Here is a 17264-nt window from a genome sequence, read left to right as displayed (position 1 = left end):
ACAATGGTATAATCTTAAAATAGGCTGAGAATAGGTTGATTTATTGTTAACTAGTAAGTCTATATTAAAATGTTCTATCTTTTTTTTTTTTTAAAGGGAATTTAGAACAGATCTGCAGTGATTTCTCCTGTTACTAGTGGTGACCAATTTAAATATATGAAAGAAATTTATTATTTGCCTGAATTTTAGGATAACTGAATACAAACCCACCTACAGGTTATAATGTATGAATGTCTGTTGCAGTGTGTCCCATTTCCTCTCACCTATCCCATCCCCCTTAGGCATGCCAACCTTTCCCCCTCCCCCTGTGCCCTCCTGCCTGGCACCTTGCAGCAAGGTGTCGAGTGATTGGCAGATCCCCCCACGTCTGGGCTCATTGGTTTGTCCTAGCGTCCACATCCCCTGACCCTTCCCCTGCTCACACCTGGTTGGCCCTCACCTGTCCGTCCCCTCCCCCTGTCCCCGGGGCTTAAAAGGACACGAGACCATGCGGCCGGGGTCTCTGCCGTGGTTCTGTCTCTGTCTGTCTGTCTGGAGCTGTTGCCGCATTCAGAAGTCTACCATGCTACAATAAAACTCTGGATCTAAGCTCCATGGCAGAACCCGCTTCTTTTCTCTTCACCGTCTGAACCTTTTCTACCAAAGGTAAACTGAGTTCCTATTTTGCCTTGACTTGTAATGAGTGCCCAGCTGCAGCACCCAGCCAGCCAAAGGCATCTCTGGGGTGAAAAATGCCACAGCTGCCGCCTTTGGTCCAGCAGCGAGGCCAGACGAAGCCAGGCAGGACACACCCCGAAACATTCGGGGCTTAATATTTAATAAATGTCGTCACATATATGGCCTTAGAATTGAATAGTTCAAATGGAGTGGATCTGCACTGATCATCTAATGCACCTAGAATCTTAAAAAGAGACTTAAATATAAAAATAGAAACATCCCAAAGTCAACACACTGCCAAACAAGAAGCTGCTTCACCAGTGAACTGGAAAGACTAGATCAGTTTGGTTCCTCCTTTGGCCAGTCCTACATGGCTTCCAGGAGTCCTAAACTGATCCAGACAAGCATCCAGAATAGCCTGCTCCTAAAATATAGTGGCTACAGACAACTTCCAATACATGCAGCTCCTAAATATTGCTCTGACCTGGGAGAAAAGTGCACACTGGTTCAACTCACAAGAATCCACTGCAATATCCAGCTTCGGGTACTAATACACAAAGTAGCACACATTCCAAAATAAAAATTAACAAGTTGATAATCACAGCAATGCCTGTTCCCATTTAAAGCAATTTGAAGCACTTTTATCACCATTACTCTCCTGCAATATTTTAACACTGTAAGAGAAATCTGACTGATCAAAACCAGTTTCAACAATCAAAAGTACTTTTGTGTGGAAAAGTAAAAGCACATTCTGTCAGAAAGATACTTACTTAAAAACATATAATTAGATAAATCGTTTTGGAACTGCAGCCTGTATTTTGGAAACCATGGCCAAACTGATACGCCACCACCTTCCCTCATATGCTGAATAACTAAATTTATTTTTCATTTGTAAAAGTTTTTATTTGCTATTTCGTAAGTTTTCCAAAACTACAGTCAGAACTGACTTATATAGGATTAATTCTTCATTACTGTAATTTCAATCTAAAATAAAGTTATTCTGGAGCAAACTCATTGGAACAAAAACAATTGTATCAGTTTTACAGCCTAGTTAATATATGCAGTCTTTATTTCAGCATGGACTTAGCAGATACTCAAATATGTCTAAATACATGCTATTGTCGCAGGAAAAAAAACCAACAACTTACAAATATTTTTGACATGGGAAGATAGAATAACCACCAAAGAAGTCTACATAAGAGAAACATCTTTACTTATAGTTTCTGAAATGAAATGCCATGCCAAAGTTACTTTCTTGAGTCCATTTAAAAATCAAAATATAACTAGAAAACAGATAACCAGCAACAGAACTCAGGGAAAAAAAGGATTACATTTACTGATTAGTATTTCAGCTTGGCTTTTCCTGTAATTTTCCCTGGTCACTACAGTAATATGAAGTATATTCTGCAAAATGAATTAGGTTAAATTGCATTTCATAAATTAAGTAAGTTATTTGGATATTTTTGCAAGTACCTATTATAGCTGTGAATTGAACTATTCATGACATTGCTTATTACTTACAGCACGTAGATTCTACAGTATCATTTCTACCTAAGCAATGTATGGAAAAAAACCACATTAAATAAAGTACAACACTGTGAAAAACTGAAGCAACTGCACTTCCCAACAAAAAATATAACTAACATCTGTTGCAGAAACTGCTTGGCACTTGCACAGTTTTGTGAAGAATTTTTGTTGTAGATAAATATTTTTCTACATTTCCTATTATGCACCACTCAGACATTTTCCTTAATTATACTCCAAGGAGTCCTTTCATATCCATTAAAGAAAGGCAATTTGTTGCCTAAAAAAATGCATACATATTTTTAAATTTCAACTGTGATTCATCTGTCTTCTAACACATGAAAAATATTTTAAAAATACCTATAATTAATGGACTTCGTTCTGCAAAAATTTCTAATAAAAGTCTCAATGCTCAACATGTTACATTTGTTACATACTTTAAAATATGTTTGTTTTATATAAGCAATGATCTTGCAATTCATCATTTTACTTCTATTCCACATCTCAATAAGGAGGAAAATAGCACAGCAAAGCATTAGGAAAGCAAGAAATTACCATTTCAACACTGGTCAAAATGACCAAAGAAGGCTTCTTCTTTGTATACACAGCAAAAACAGATCATAATTTTTTCAGAGACGATGTAACAACTTTGTGACATTTTCTCTCTCTTTTTTTTTCCTTTTTTTTTAATTTTTCTTTTAATTTCTCTTTCTAGTACTCTTAACTAAAGATCTTCAAAATCACTGAGATCTTGATTCAGTGTGAGTTTTTCCCTGAGAATATGTATGTACTGTGCACATTTAACAAAACTGTTGTATTCTGCACACATTCTGTTGTACTCATACATTAGCAATCAAGACTTGTCTGCCACCATAATAAACTGTAAGATTTTTTTTTAAAGCTTGTAGTAAATGCTATTGTAAGCATATAGAGATCTATTACCCTACTGAGATCTCAAGCAACTGGTAATGAAGAATGAGGTGAAAATGAGGGTACTGCCAATAAAAGAAAAGAAATGTTAAGTCTAAATACAGAGAAAATTCAGTTCAGGCCCAAAAGTCTATCCATGTGAGTTCAACTGCAAAATGTGAGAGTTACAAGTATAATTTGCTGTTAAGCAAACCAACTGGCATTGCATTCATTATTAATATGAAATTGGAGAAAGAACATTTCTTAAATTTTATTTGCTAGAAAAAACTTCACTTAATATTGAACCAAATTTGGCCACTTTAAAAGTGAAAAATATAGTAAAATAAGAAATACTTCAATCATATAAGAAACAGCCCTACTGACGATGAAAAATGTTATCTGTATTGCTCTATGAAAAAGTTAAAGCCAAGGCATATAGACTATATTTGGATGATAAAATCCAATCAGTTTTGTCTCAGGATATTTTCGTTTGTTAAGTGGGAGGTTTTTGCTTTTATGCTGTACAAAAAGCTAGGCCAAATTTGCTTTTATGCTGTATAATAAACCAGGCCAAATTATTAAACTTACATATCAAAATCCATATTACATTTCCTTTAAGTATTAATTACTTTTTTCTAAGTCTGTTATTTACATGAACAAGACCTAGAACTTATAGTTTCTATCCCTGCAAAGTTTTGTTTACTTTTTTATGTAACTTGATATTTTCAATCCAAATTCCATTTTTTTTCCTTTCTCCTAAGAATGAATTTTCAGAGAAAAGTACCAACAATTTTAAAAAATATTTTACAGTGTAGTTTACAAACCTGTCACAATCTCTTCTTAAAAACACTGCTATACTCCACTTACATTTATGCCATTTCCTAACATATAATAAGCTTAATTTCTTTTGAATCAGAAAGGAGACATAAGTAGCAATAAAGAAAAAAAGGCTGTATGTTCAACTATACTGTACTAAGAGCAGCTATGCTACAGATCAATTTGTTCTGAGCTCGAAGTCTGTAACTTCATATTTCAGAAAAAGAAGAATCTAAGAAAGAATCAGTTTAAATACAAAGCAGCAACACGGTAAGGTGCTGAAACAGTTTTCACTCTGCTGCAATCACAGAACAAACGGATTCCTCATATAATCTTTAAGAGGATGAGTGTTCTAAATGACATTTATGAACAGAATGACACAACCCGATTTTACTTCTTCCTACAATTTCAGAAGTAATTTTCAGCATTTCCTCAAATGTATCTGACATGATAGGAATGTAGACATGACAAATTTCTCAGAAACTGAAGAGCGAAAGGTACACTGAATAGAACAATTACATAATTTACTGTGTGATAGCTAAAAATTAGACAAAAACATTACTCCTTGGAACAGGAAGATGAGAAACAGTTCAGGACTTCAGAACAGGAATTGCAATTCTGACCTCAAATCAGTATACAGCCGTTCAGAAAAAAGCTTTTACATAAAAAAGACAACCTATGGCTGCAACATATTGCTTTAAGCAGTGGAAAAGAATGGAGTAATGGAACAGTGCAAAATTAAAACTAATAGCAAATAAAAACCCAAGTTAAACAAAAAAATCACTGTCCCAGCAGCTTTTCACAAGAGTAGTTTTAAAACCATCTTTCTTCCCTTAAGCAAAATATGGTGAAAGCAGAAGATCTGCTTGTATCCAAGTATTACTTGTCTGTTTTCCAGAACAACTAAGTCTGTATAGAGTGCAGTGGACTAAGTTTTTGGGGACTGGGACTGTTGCTGGTCTGCATACTTACAGTAAAGAAGAAACTGAGGCCAGTCCTTAACCAGGATGTCAGGGTAATAAGTGATAAGGGATCAGTGGTGTGCAGAAAGTAAATACAAACAGGCAAGAAGCTGACACATACCTCTTGTACTGAGCGAGCTGCTGGCTTGTCTTGGTGATTGGCCAGTATTAAAAACGGCAAAGTACATAACTGTGGGTGCTGAAGAGCAGAATGCAGCTCATTCCTAGCAGTTTCTAGATCATCTTCCGAGGAGGCGCTGTCTAGTACAAATATTACCCCTTGGGATCCTTGGTAGTAACGACTCCAGTATTTTCTGATATTGTCAGCTCCTTTCAAGAAAATAATGAGAACTAATTAAAACAAGAATAGTTTAACAAATGTAACACTTGGAAGTTAAAATAAACCATCTATTTAGAATTATCAAAATAATTAACTAAATTTTCTCTCTTAACCATCATTAAAAGAATAACAAGAAAAAAAAGTAGTAAAAAAATCCAACACACACACACACACCAATGTCAAATCAACACTGTTTAAAGAAGGAAGGAAGTTGACTCAATGCAGCTTTCTTCAATTAAAGCTTCTGCTCTGTTAATGAGTACTGGCAGAACTACTATGCTGACAGTACCACAGAGCCTAATCCTTTACCTTCTCACTGGAATATCTTGGCACTAATACCTAAACCTTTACCCATTCTTTTTCACTTTGCCCTGCAGCTCCTTGTCATAAACCTGCAGCTTCTGTCATGGCAGTTGTTCATTTCTGATAAGGTCTTCCAGTTCATCTCTAAACCATCAGGCAACCACTTCATAATTGGGGAAAAAAGGTGTCAGGAAAGCCTATTAAAGTAATTAGATACTTAATGAGGAGAATGATGATACAATAGTGAGTTGAACAGTGAATGAGGAGCTAGGGTGACTACATGCAAAGGCATTCAGTTCAACTACTTTTGCTCTGTCAACCACACTAAGGATTCTGGAAGAGCCCAACAGCAGACACATGAGTGACTGTATAGGCTTATATGCCACAGTAATTTTTAGGACACAGTTCAGCAGCACTCAGCCATCTCAACAGAAGCCAAGCACTAAGGTTATCAACAGAAAGCTTTTGTCTCCCCTGGAGAGCAGCATATGTTGTAGCAATGAGGTAGGGAAAAAAAAATTGTATTTGACAGCTGTCAAACTATCTAAACTATGATTTGGATATGGGCTATTCTTTGTATGTCTGGATCTGGCACTACACTCATGGGGACAAACACTAAACAGTGAACAGTGGCAGCTATAGTCTAGTAGAAAACTTGACATGTCTGCCAGACAGTGACTTGCAGAAATGTGCAGAAGGTACCTTTTATAGACACTTTTCTTATTTTGAGACAGAGAGAAGTGGACTTGCATATATACACAAGAACCAAGAGCTTAAAATAATAAAATTCCACTTTTCAGTGAAACAAAATCACATAAAATTTCTGAGAAACATAATGAGATCTTCATGCAACAGAATGACCGCAAGATTAATACAATACTTAAAATATTAACTTAATTTACACATTGTGCAACAAAAAAGACAGTCATTAAATACAAGTGAAGGAAGAAATAAACATTTGCTCCATGAAATTTAGGTATGCAACTCATGAGTATTCAAATCTCACCTAATAGAGTTACTCTTGTCTTTTTACTAGTCACACTGGAACCCTGAACACTTTGTTTCTGTATCTGCACCCAGCACAAGCTGTCAACACACAAGCACACACACTTTTTCCTACAGAGAATACTGAAGTCATACCTAATAATTTTTTTTCTGCAAAAGACCTACAGAGCTGACTACTTAAATGTGAACAGTCACAGGACTTAGTCAAGACCTTGCTTAATCTCTCTGTTAATTTAACTAGACTCAAAACAAAAATGACAAACAGGACTGTTTTATTTATTTTATCATCAGGATCTGAAGATTAATATTATACATTCAGAAGAGGGACTGCATTGAAAGCTAATTCTATGTTTCTGTAGAACACGAATATCTGTCCCCTGTTCTTGCAAAGAATTTTATAGCATCTGTTAGATGCCCCAGTCCTTCCGAACAGCTGCCTACTTCAGAAGCAACTAGAGCAAACTGCCAGAGGGACACTATTTACATAGCCACACACAGCAGTGTCACAGGCATCTGAAGTATCACATTACTTTAAAAACTAGTAGAGAATCATTTTCTATGAACTTAAAGACCAAGACCATGATCAGTTCTTTGAACATATTTTTTTTTCCTACCAACACAACATCTGTCTTATTTGCCCTAAGCATCAGTCAGCTACTTTTCAATCACATGTCACTGCTAGAATCTGAGTCTTACATTGGTAACCATACTCACTCTAAAAAGAAAAATTGTGGTAAACTGCAGAGCATTTGACCTCTTATATCCAGGCACTTGGAAGAAAGCAGCTCATGGATCCCTACATGGGACACTGAAGCCAGAAAAGGAGTATCTGATTTGTTGACTTTACAGTCCTGTCTTTTTGGTTCAGATTCTTTAGCAGCTAAACTTTGTTCCTCCACATCAGTTGTCCCAAAAGAACCACCACCAAAGTATAGCAATCCTTTCCTCTCCAGCCCTGGTCAGTCACCATGTCATAGTCATAAGAACCAACTTCCCATAAGAACAACATCCCATGAAACTTGGTATTTTCTTTGGGATCTTCCATTACTCTAATGGCATGCCCTGAAATTGCTTACACTTCAATTCTGAGGAAATCACCTGAGGTTTAAGAATAAAAGTTAATTTACACTAAGCAGACAAGGAAAAAGCTGATAAAGCATGTAACTTAGGATGCCATTTTAAACCATTTTTTTTGGCAAATGCACTAGAAAAATAATTCTTGGCATCAATAAGTTATCAGCAGCTGGAAGTTACAATTTCTACAAGACAAATAACCTGATATTCTTTTGCCTTAACTCTTCATATCCAGATAAAAGATTCTGGTCTCAGCTTCTTTCCTCAGAACAGTGGAGTGGAGTGATCCTGGAGTTATCCTGGGAAGGAAATACTTGCCTATGAAGTATTCAGCCATTCACACCTTGTGGCATGACAAATTCAGCCTTAGAAAGCAAGCAGTTGTTTTTAGGTGCAGTTCAGCAAAACTATCTTATTATTAATTTTTTCACCCATTCCAGCAGCTTCAAAGACAGGAAGATTCAAAGTCTAAGGTCTTTGGAAATCCAGAATATAATGTGTATCCATTAAACATCCTTAGGCTCTCAGAAGACTGATGTGATAAAAGCAGGAATTTAACTTAACTAGTACCCAAAACATCCCATCAAACAATAGTAACACATAGAATAAGCACTCAGATTTGTCAGCCAGCTATCATGTGTTTCTCTAACAGCTTTGAACTATATGACTGTTTCTCCAATCAATAAACTGCCTTAACTAAGATTAAAAAAAAAAAAAAAAATCTCCAAAACATCAGAAAAACATGCTTCACGTTAGACCTAAGGAATGTGCTATGTGACAGGTTCACTAAAATGTGACATTCAGGGTAGCAGCTTCCTCAAACACAAGCAAGAGCCACTACTTATGGCTAAGCATATGATTTGTTTCCCTCAACAATGAAGGAACTTACAGGAGTGGGTTGAGTCCTGTGACGTGACTGAAATATGCAATTTACAAATAAACTAGGGGGGGGAACCCACCAAAATTCAAACTACAACACAACCACACCACCTATTCTAAAAGAAAAACTGCTATTCAATCAAATGTAGGCTTGAATTACTTTATAACAGGAAAAAAACCAAACCTCTCCTTACAGAAAAATGAGAGGATGATGTAATAAAACACCCCAACCATTTAGCATTACTTACAGGACAGATTTACTCAACTAACTGTAATTTTAAGGACCTTCAGTTTAATATTTTTAAATATCAAATATTTTTTTCTTTATCATCAAAGGAACAGTGTGCCCATATTAATACTGTTAATTATTTGTATCAGTGTAACAGTACCCCTTAGGAGCTGGGAGGAAGATTTTGAGTTATGTGCAGTTTAACGTGCACCTGAACCAGTACACACAAGTACAAGTACACACTCCAGTAAAAATTATGCAAAACACAGAGCTGCAAATCTACCTTTCAGCTATGAATACTTCTATTTACGTCTTCATTCACAGTGGTGGTTGGAGGCTACATCCAATTCCCTCCTTTTCAGTTCAATTCCCTCCTTTTTCAGGAGAACAGAACATAGCGTTACAGAAAAAAATTCACTGAAAGAAATTTGCATGTATCAAATTTGTTACTTGTCAGAGGCAGCAACTCTGCATTGAGAGCACAATGAATGTCACAGAGCCCTTGCTTCAACACAGTCTAGTCTGCAAATTAAAGCTCCTGTTAACCTCAAAATACATCACAGGTCTGGAGAAGTTGTAGTCTCAAATAGAGGGAAAAACTTTTTTTTCCCTTCCATCAAAAACAGTTAACTTGAGCACATGAAAGAACGCAGGCTGCAAACAGTTTTTCTACCACTTCAAATATATCATCCACTCACCTACATACTCTGAAGGTTTTATAGTTAATTAAAATATTATATAGATCATTCCACTACTGATACTAAACAGAACATTTCTAATAAGCATAAAGGTGACTCTGCCAATGACTCTGCCACAAAATATTTTTGTGTACATCACTGGCCATGGGTGGGGTAGTGAGAAAGAAGGGAAGGGAAAAATAAATCTCTTATCCATTCTTGCAAAATTTGCAAATATACCCTAGTGTCTCACCCCAAGAAAATCTTTGGAAAATACATGTTTCTAAGTCTATGTAGAGTTTATACTGTCACTTCACATCATATCCCCACAAGTAAAACTAGTGTATTTTCCTGAGTAGCCAAGAACATGCCTGAAACCTTAGAAATCCTAACATCTTCAAGAGATGTGGATGCTCCTTATCTATCTCGAGCATGTTTCCCAGTAGTCCACCCTTGAATAAATCCTGTATACAATAGGGGTTTTTTTATTGGTTGCTTGTTGTTTGCTTTTTTTTTAATGTGCTGGCTCCTTTTTATGACACATAAATTTATAAATCCTGTTTAAGATACCTGCTACGAATAATCTGCATGGAATTTGTCCCATCTGGCAGAGACATCCACACAGAGACACAAACGTTTTCACTGGTGTAATGTCAGTCATCATTCTATGGCTACTTTGTATGGCTACTGCAACGATGCAGATGCTAAACCAAAACCTTCTCCCATTTGCAAAAGTCCCAGGACTTCTGATTCCTAGGGTCTGTGGCCAAGTGATCACAGCCTACTTTCTCTAGGCTTTCAGGCAGTGTACTCCTGCAATGCACAAAACATGGCAGCAGGAAATTGGCACTTTTTCCCCAGAAGGAGGAATATTCTGAGAGTGCCAAATCAGCTATATTCACTGCAGCAATTCAAATATGGTATGAAAAAACAGCATAGAAGGAAAAAAAAAAAGACAGAAAAAGTTGAGGAAAAAATTATCTGCCTTTGTATTCAAAACATACAAAATCAGAAATGCATATAAGTTTATGGTACCTTATTTTATTTTTCTTATCAAACCAAAGTTTATGGAAACCATCTGTGTCATCTTTTCTCTGCCTTCCAGGCTTTCCCAGTGAGATTAATCTGGAAGTCAAGCCTTCAGTATTTTCCTTATTAGCTAACTTATATGCTGTTTCCAAATTTGAATCTCCACCTTACTCTGATATTTAAATCTGTTGGAATAACATTCGTGTTTCAAGCACTTAGAAGTTTTAAAAACATTATACTTATACCTGCCTGCAGAAAGTCAGTTCAATCTACTTGGTTGTGTATATTTTATACTACCATGTTATAAAACCTTTGCAATTTGAAATAAATATCTCCTGTTCTAGTCAAGAACATAAATTATCAAGAACTCATTATAAAGTTAATTTTAAAAATTACAAATTAATTTTTAAAAATGAGAAGGATATGGGTGCCCTGAAATATGCTTTAACATCTATTTAAGCCCAATATCTAAAGATTTAATAGTTTGCAGCAGGTGGCATAGCCAGCCATTCTTCACCCCTTCTTCTTCTGTTCTTTTATGAGTTTGGTGTTATTTGTTTTTTTAAATTCACAAACACACAGTATCCGCTCTAGGGCTAGCAAAGACTGGCTGGCATCAAGATAACCTGCATCTGTGTCCTTCTCCAACATCTGCTAGAGAACTCCGAGACAGCCAGGGTCTCAGAAGCAGAGGCACAACTCCACAGTAAGACTGCTGCCAGCACCCAGCCAGGTTCAAATGTACCCTTCCCCTGAGCTGCAGTCACAGCTTTGATAACAGCACAGTTAACCTCAAATAAAGTTCAAAATACAACTATCTCTATGGCACTTCAAACTAATAGTCATACAAAAGAAGTGGCAAGTCTACCACAGCTGCATATTTCTGTTTAGCCTTTTTGTGAATTGGTCCACAGAAGGTCAAAGCTTTATCTGTCTAGAATCACAGATAAAACTTTGGAGGATGTTCTTAAAATATTTGTATAATTTCTGATGCTTAACTAAGCTGCTATACTCTATCCTTTGATTCTGCCTGAAGAAAATGACCTTGCAAGCCCAACATGAGGCAGAGACTTTTAAGCAAACCAAATGTTCTGCTTTTCTCTCCACAAAATATCTCACTAACAAAAACAACCAGTCCACACCCACAGAAAGCTTAACTAGGAAATTCTGTATTTTGCTTAGCCTATTTACACAGCTTTGATAGGCGTTGCTTGCATGGTTCCTACTTGCAGTGAGACGAACTGCAGGTTGTCCTTTCACACTGTAAAAAAAACCCCAGATTTTTGCAAAAGTACAGTATTTCCAAAGAACAGTGGTAAGATCACTATGCTGAATAAGAGCTTCCTCAGACTCCCATTAAAGAGGTCCATAAGCAGGTGTAAATGATCTTTCTTATCTATGAAATGAGGAAACTAAGTGACAGAGCCTGGGTTTAGGCACCATTTGAACAGCAGGCTGAGCATGATTGATAGCAAACAGATCTAACTTTAATGCTTTTGGAAACGGAATGTATCTGTGCAACTTACAGCGTGGACAGCTCAACAGGGTCATCTAAAAATTTCATCTGCTAAGACATTCTGTAAACTGTTTGATGCAGCTATGTCACAGATGGCATTGCATGTACTCCACAACCAGATTTTGTAGTGTCAAGTGCCTTTTAGTCAAGTACAGTATGGAAATTTTATTGCTTTGTGTTAGTTCATCCCTCTGTAGATGACTTAGGCTGGCATTTACTTGTGGGATCAGTTTTCTGATGACTAACTTGATGAAATGTTAGCTGCTCGGTGTTGCTAGAAGGGTGTTCTGTACTCTACTTCCATGGAGCAAAGGGAGAGAAATTTCCCAAAATATTTGAATTTTAAACTCTAATTAATAGAGCAACATTACTTTCTCCCACACCCATCATTTTTTCACCAGGCAGATACTACCTGACAACTGTTGCTGTATTGTCCAGAATTTCATATTTTCAATTCAACTTGGACTGCACAACAGTGTGGCTTCTCCTCCTACTCTCTTTTCTGCTGCTCTTTACTTCCAAATTAAGGCAAAAATACACATGCTTTGTTTAACCAAACCTATTTAAAGCTATTTGTTTTCAAGCTGTCACCTAGACAATTAATTTAGCTGGCCTAAGAATGTGAATTTATGACTTTGGTAATCAAGCTTAAGAAGTAACAGGAGTGGGGAGGAAAGTTCTCATCTCTTTTCCTGGGTATGCTCAACCAACTGGAGACAAGAGCATTCCTGATATTAACCACTCCACTCTTGCTAAGCACTTAACAGATTTTTGTCGTAAATGAATTTTCCAATATGACTACACAACATATACTCTCTACTTTTGAGAAAATAGCTTTAGGGTGTATCACAAAACCTAACACAAACATAAGACAATATATTTAAATAAATAAAAGAGGGAACATTACTAAATCCCATAGCATGTTGTTAGCATTTTTAAACTTTGTAAGAAGAAGACCTGCTCACAACCAGAATCATTCTTTTAAATTTGACGTGGCTCATTATTTGGCATCTCACTTGCAGTTTCTAAGCCTCTATTTACAAGATACAAACTAACTTATTAAATAACTTATTCTAAAAAGACAACTAAAAATTCTTAGTTGATTACCAGCATGGACCTTAAATCTTAATACAGACCTGAAGAAATATCTAAACCGGAACTTTATATTCTGTTTTGAAAGCATTACAAGTGCTAATGGCTTAAAAAAACAGGGAATAAATGGTGCTTTCAGCCACTGTGTCTTCAGGTTGGAATTTGTTAGAACCAAAGAAAAAGCTTCCTATTGCCTTTGCACCTCCATTAATCTATCTTGAGAACCAACCTCAGCATTCAGCATCCCAAACTTTTTTCAGCAAAACACTGTTAGAATCTTCTGAACAACAAACATTATCATCTGCCTTATTTTTAGAGTCTTCTCCCACTCCTCTCTATGTTCATCACACACAGTGTCAGCCATAGTTCCCACAACAAATTACTGCACTGTAAGAGGAAATCATCACAAGCGTAGTTTCTTTCGATATCATTACTCAGCTGAGTCACATAATAAAGACAGACATTTCCAATTGTTCTGGTAAGAGTACATTCTGAAAGAATGTGGACTAGGGCATGGCACATCTCCACAATAATTTAAATTATACTTATTATCTTTTAGACCAAATTTTTTTGGGGAAAAAATGACATTATTTTTCAGATTCTTGGGGACAAGGAAGGGATTATTGGTACAGCAAAATAGCAACATAGAGAACAGGCAGTTCAACTTGGTCAGCAAATAAAGCAAGACTTTATTTTCAAGTAATTCAAGAAAGCCTAATGTTAGAATTGAAAGCTCTCTATATATTCTTACTTTTTCAGGATCAAATTCTAGGTTTTTACAAAACATTTACCATTTATCAAATTGGATAAACCCTTTATTTTCTGTTAGGACTGCAAGTTCCTGTCTTAGGAAAAAAACCCAATAAAAAAACAGAAATTGTGTTGAATTTTTAATATTCTATAATCGTGTGCTTCAAAGAAAAACTTCTGCAAAGAGAGCACAACAAAATTTTGTTCCCTGTTCCTAAATCTTAAAGGAGGATGAAGAGATAATCAGTCCTTGAATAGATTAGAGAAGGGAGACTATATTCTCTATATTTTGCCTGAAAATTTACAATCCCTGTAGAAACGAAGAAATAAAACCTGGCTTCATGATCAGCTTTGGAGACAATCAGCACAGTAAAAACTAGCACCATCTTTAACCTCAAGGAAGAATACTGCTTCAATGAAACAGAAAGGATACTACACAGCATCTGTTTCATATAAATGCTTGGGTGATGAAAAGAACCTTAAGCAGTATAACTTCTGCTGTGTTTTAAATGCTGACTGTTAATATGTTACTGTATGATGACATATGAAGATTCCTGTTACCTAAACCTAAAAAGACAAAGCAACAGAACATTAAAACTGTATAGAATGTCATTCTGTGAATAACATGTAACAACAGGCAGTGGTTGTTAAAGAAAGATGCCTTCCTTCAAGTTTCCAAGATCAAATGTCTGGACAAGACCTCCACACTACAGTAAAGAGAAATTATATAACAATAGCATCACAACTGAAGGCAAAACAACAGGAATAAGACAAAAAATCTCCAGCAATCAGGCAAAACATAGTTTCTCTTCAACATCAGAAGCAGAAATTCCAGAACAAAATTTAACAGTGATGTCCTAGGGTGACAAATGAAATATGTTTTGGTTTATTTTCATATAGGAGCAAGAGAGAAACCATGCCTACTCCAGAAAGCTCAGGTTTTACCCTCATCAAACAGGAACACATTTCTCAGCTAAAAGGTTAAATGCTGACTAGAGAATCACAGAATGATTTAAGCTGGAAAAGACCTCTAAGATCTTCAAGTACAACCTTTGACCTATCACCACCTTGTAAACTAGATCACGGCACTTAGAGCCACGTCCAGTTGTTTCTTGAACACCTCCAGGGATGGTGACTCCCTCAGCGGTCATTCCAATGTTTAACAACTGTTTTCATTAAGAAATTCTTCCTGATGTCCAGTCTGCACCTCCGCTGGTGCAGCTCGAGGCCATGTCCTCTCATCCTGTCTCTGGTTGACAGGAAGAAGAGAGCGACCCCTACCTGGCCACAATCTCCTTTCAGGCAGTTGTAGAGAGTGACAAAGTCACCTCTGACCTTCCTTTTCTCCAGCCTAAATAATCCCTCAGCTGAGGAGTTTCCTCAGTCACTCCTCACAGCACTTGTGCTCCAGACCCTTCTCTTGTCCCAGTTCCTTCTCTGGACTCTCTCCAGCCCCTCAGTGCCTTTCCTGCAGTGAGGGCCCAGAGCCGGACCCAGCACTGGAGGTGAGGCCTCAGCAGTGCCCAGCACAGGGGGACAATCCCTGCCCTGGCCCTGCTGGCCACAGCATTGCTGATCCAGGCCAGGATGCCATTGGCCTTCTTGGCCACCTGGGCACAGCCTGCCTCATGTTCAGCTGCTCTCACCAGCACCCCCAGGTCCTTTCCAGCCACTCTGCCCCAGCCTGTGGCACTGCCTGGGGTTGCTGTGACCCAAGGGCAGGACCTGGCACTTGGCCTTGTTGAACCTTGCACCATTGGCCTCAGCCCATGATCCAGCCTGTCCAGATCCCTCTACAGAGCCTTCCTGCCCTCCAGCAGATCAACACTCCCACCCAACTGGGTGTCATCTGCAAACCAAGAATGCACTTGATCCCCTTTTCCAGACCATCAATAAAGATTAAACAAAACTGGGACCCATAATGAGTCCTGGGGAACGCTACTAGTGACCACCGACTTTTGGAACAAAACTTTTGGAAGCTTGCTTTTGCTCTCTTACCAGACAATGAAAAGGTAAGGGAACTAGCATTTTTCTACAATATTTCATATAAGAAATCAAATTAGATAAGTTTTACATACAGACATGCAAACACCTATAGGTCAAAGGAAAAAGGAAGTAAAAGGTGCAGTAAAAAATTCTGACAATCCTTCTGTCTTTGAGAAGAGATAAATTGATGAAAACGACAAATCAAGTATTCTGGATTACTCCTCATCATGAGCCAAAACTCTCCACTAAGATAAGATTTCTCAAAACACACATACCCATATGATCAGAAAATGTTAAGAGACTTTAACAAGGATCTGCTATCTGCTATTGAATCACAAATTCAGTTCTTGATTAAAAAATTGTATTTATCTACATGAATTAAATATTTCATATAGCTTAGGTAGCAGAACATATAAACTAGACTGCAAATGATTCATCCTATTTTTTTAAAAAATCCAAAAAGTGACATTATAACTAAGTGCACATAATGCACATAATACACTCAAGCAGTATCTACACTATCCCTGAGTGGTCCCTTTATGAAAGAAAACTTACTGGGTTTTTTTTTTTTTGTTTTGCAGAATGCATGCTCAAACAGGAACATGTATGTTTAAATCCATGGACTAGTGGCAGTAAAGAGGAAATGCTATGCCTTTCACATGTGCTTATCACAAAGCCTTCTTGGAACAAGTTCAGGTAAGACAACTACTATGCAACTAGATTTCCTGAAACTTTCCTCAAGAACCAAGTCAGGTTCTACCCCAGATAATTTAGGAGAGGTTACAAACTCACTGAAAAATCTAATAAATATCCTCAATATTAAGTCTACAATGTTTACATAAATAATAAATAAGATATACAGAAATCTAGAATATGAAGAAGATCTAAGTGGGTTTCAAATTAGAAGAATATTAGACTCCATGAGAACTCTCCACAGGAGACTGTTTTCTTGCTTCTAACAAACAACCTCACTTGAGACTCAGAGTGAGAATTGGGAGCCAAATAGGTTGCCTGTATATAGAAAAGTTTAAAAAAATCCTACAACCATAAAACAACCATTGCTCCAGAATCCAATAAACCCAACAAGAGAACAGCTCTCAAAGAATATAACTCATTATAAGTTGGCTGCCTTTGCAACACTTTCAGTGGTGCAGTAAATATATTGGTTTTGACAAATGTTCACATAGTTACCTGAGCCAGTTCTCATAAGTGAAAGTTTATACATACAATAAACACAAGGAATATACACTTCCTTGAGCTGCCATGTGAGCCATACTAAAATTACAGTCCAGTTTGTATTTCTGTGTAACTCAAACACTGCAATCCAAGAAATTACATTAAGGAGATACACCACACGCCTTCCACTCCTCCTGCTTTTCACCCTTTGTTCTTTGAGGTCAGGATTTGTACAGCCATTCTCTGCTTTATCTGCTTTAAAAATCTGCTGAGATTTTTAACTACAGCTGTACTGATCTATCATTTTAAAATTTAAAATAACTAACAATTTAAAACAACT

The 17264-nt window shown here is 36.9% G+C and overlaps 1 protein-coding gene across 6 annotated transcripts in view; it reads right to left on the bottom strand.

Moving 5' to 3' along the window:
* Positions 1-17264, bottom strand: part of ARL15 (ARF like GTPase 15) — a 241983-nt gene that overhangs the window by 141566 nt on the left and 83153 nt on the right. For all 6 annotated transcript variants that reach the window (XM_071425422.1, XM_071425423.1, XM_071425424.1 and 3 more), the window contains one exon: positions 4990-5198. In XM_071425422.1, the coding sequence (XP_071281523.1) occupies positions 4990-5198 (209 nt within the window). The remainder of the gene's footprint in view (positions 1-4989; positions 5199-17264) is intronic.

Source organism: Agelaius tricolor, unplaced genomic scaffold, assembly GCF_023055355.1.
Source record: "Agelaius tricolor isolate 1412-34295 unplaced genomic scaffold, bAgeTri1.0.p SCAF_4, whole genome shotgun sequence".
Taxonomy (NCBI): Eukaryota; Metazoa; Chordata; class Aves; order Passeriformes; family Icteridae; genus Agelaius; species Agelaius tricolor.
Note: the sequence above shows the minus strand (reverse complement) of the source record. Positions and strands in the feature narration are given on the sequence as shown.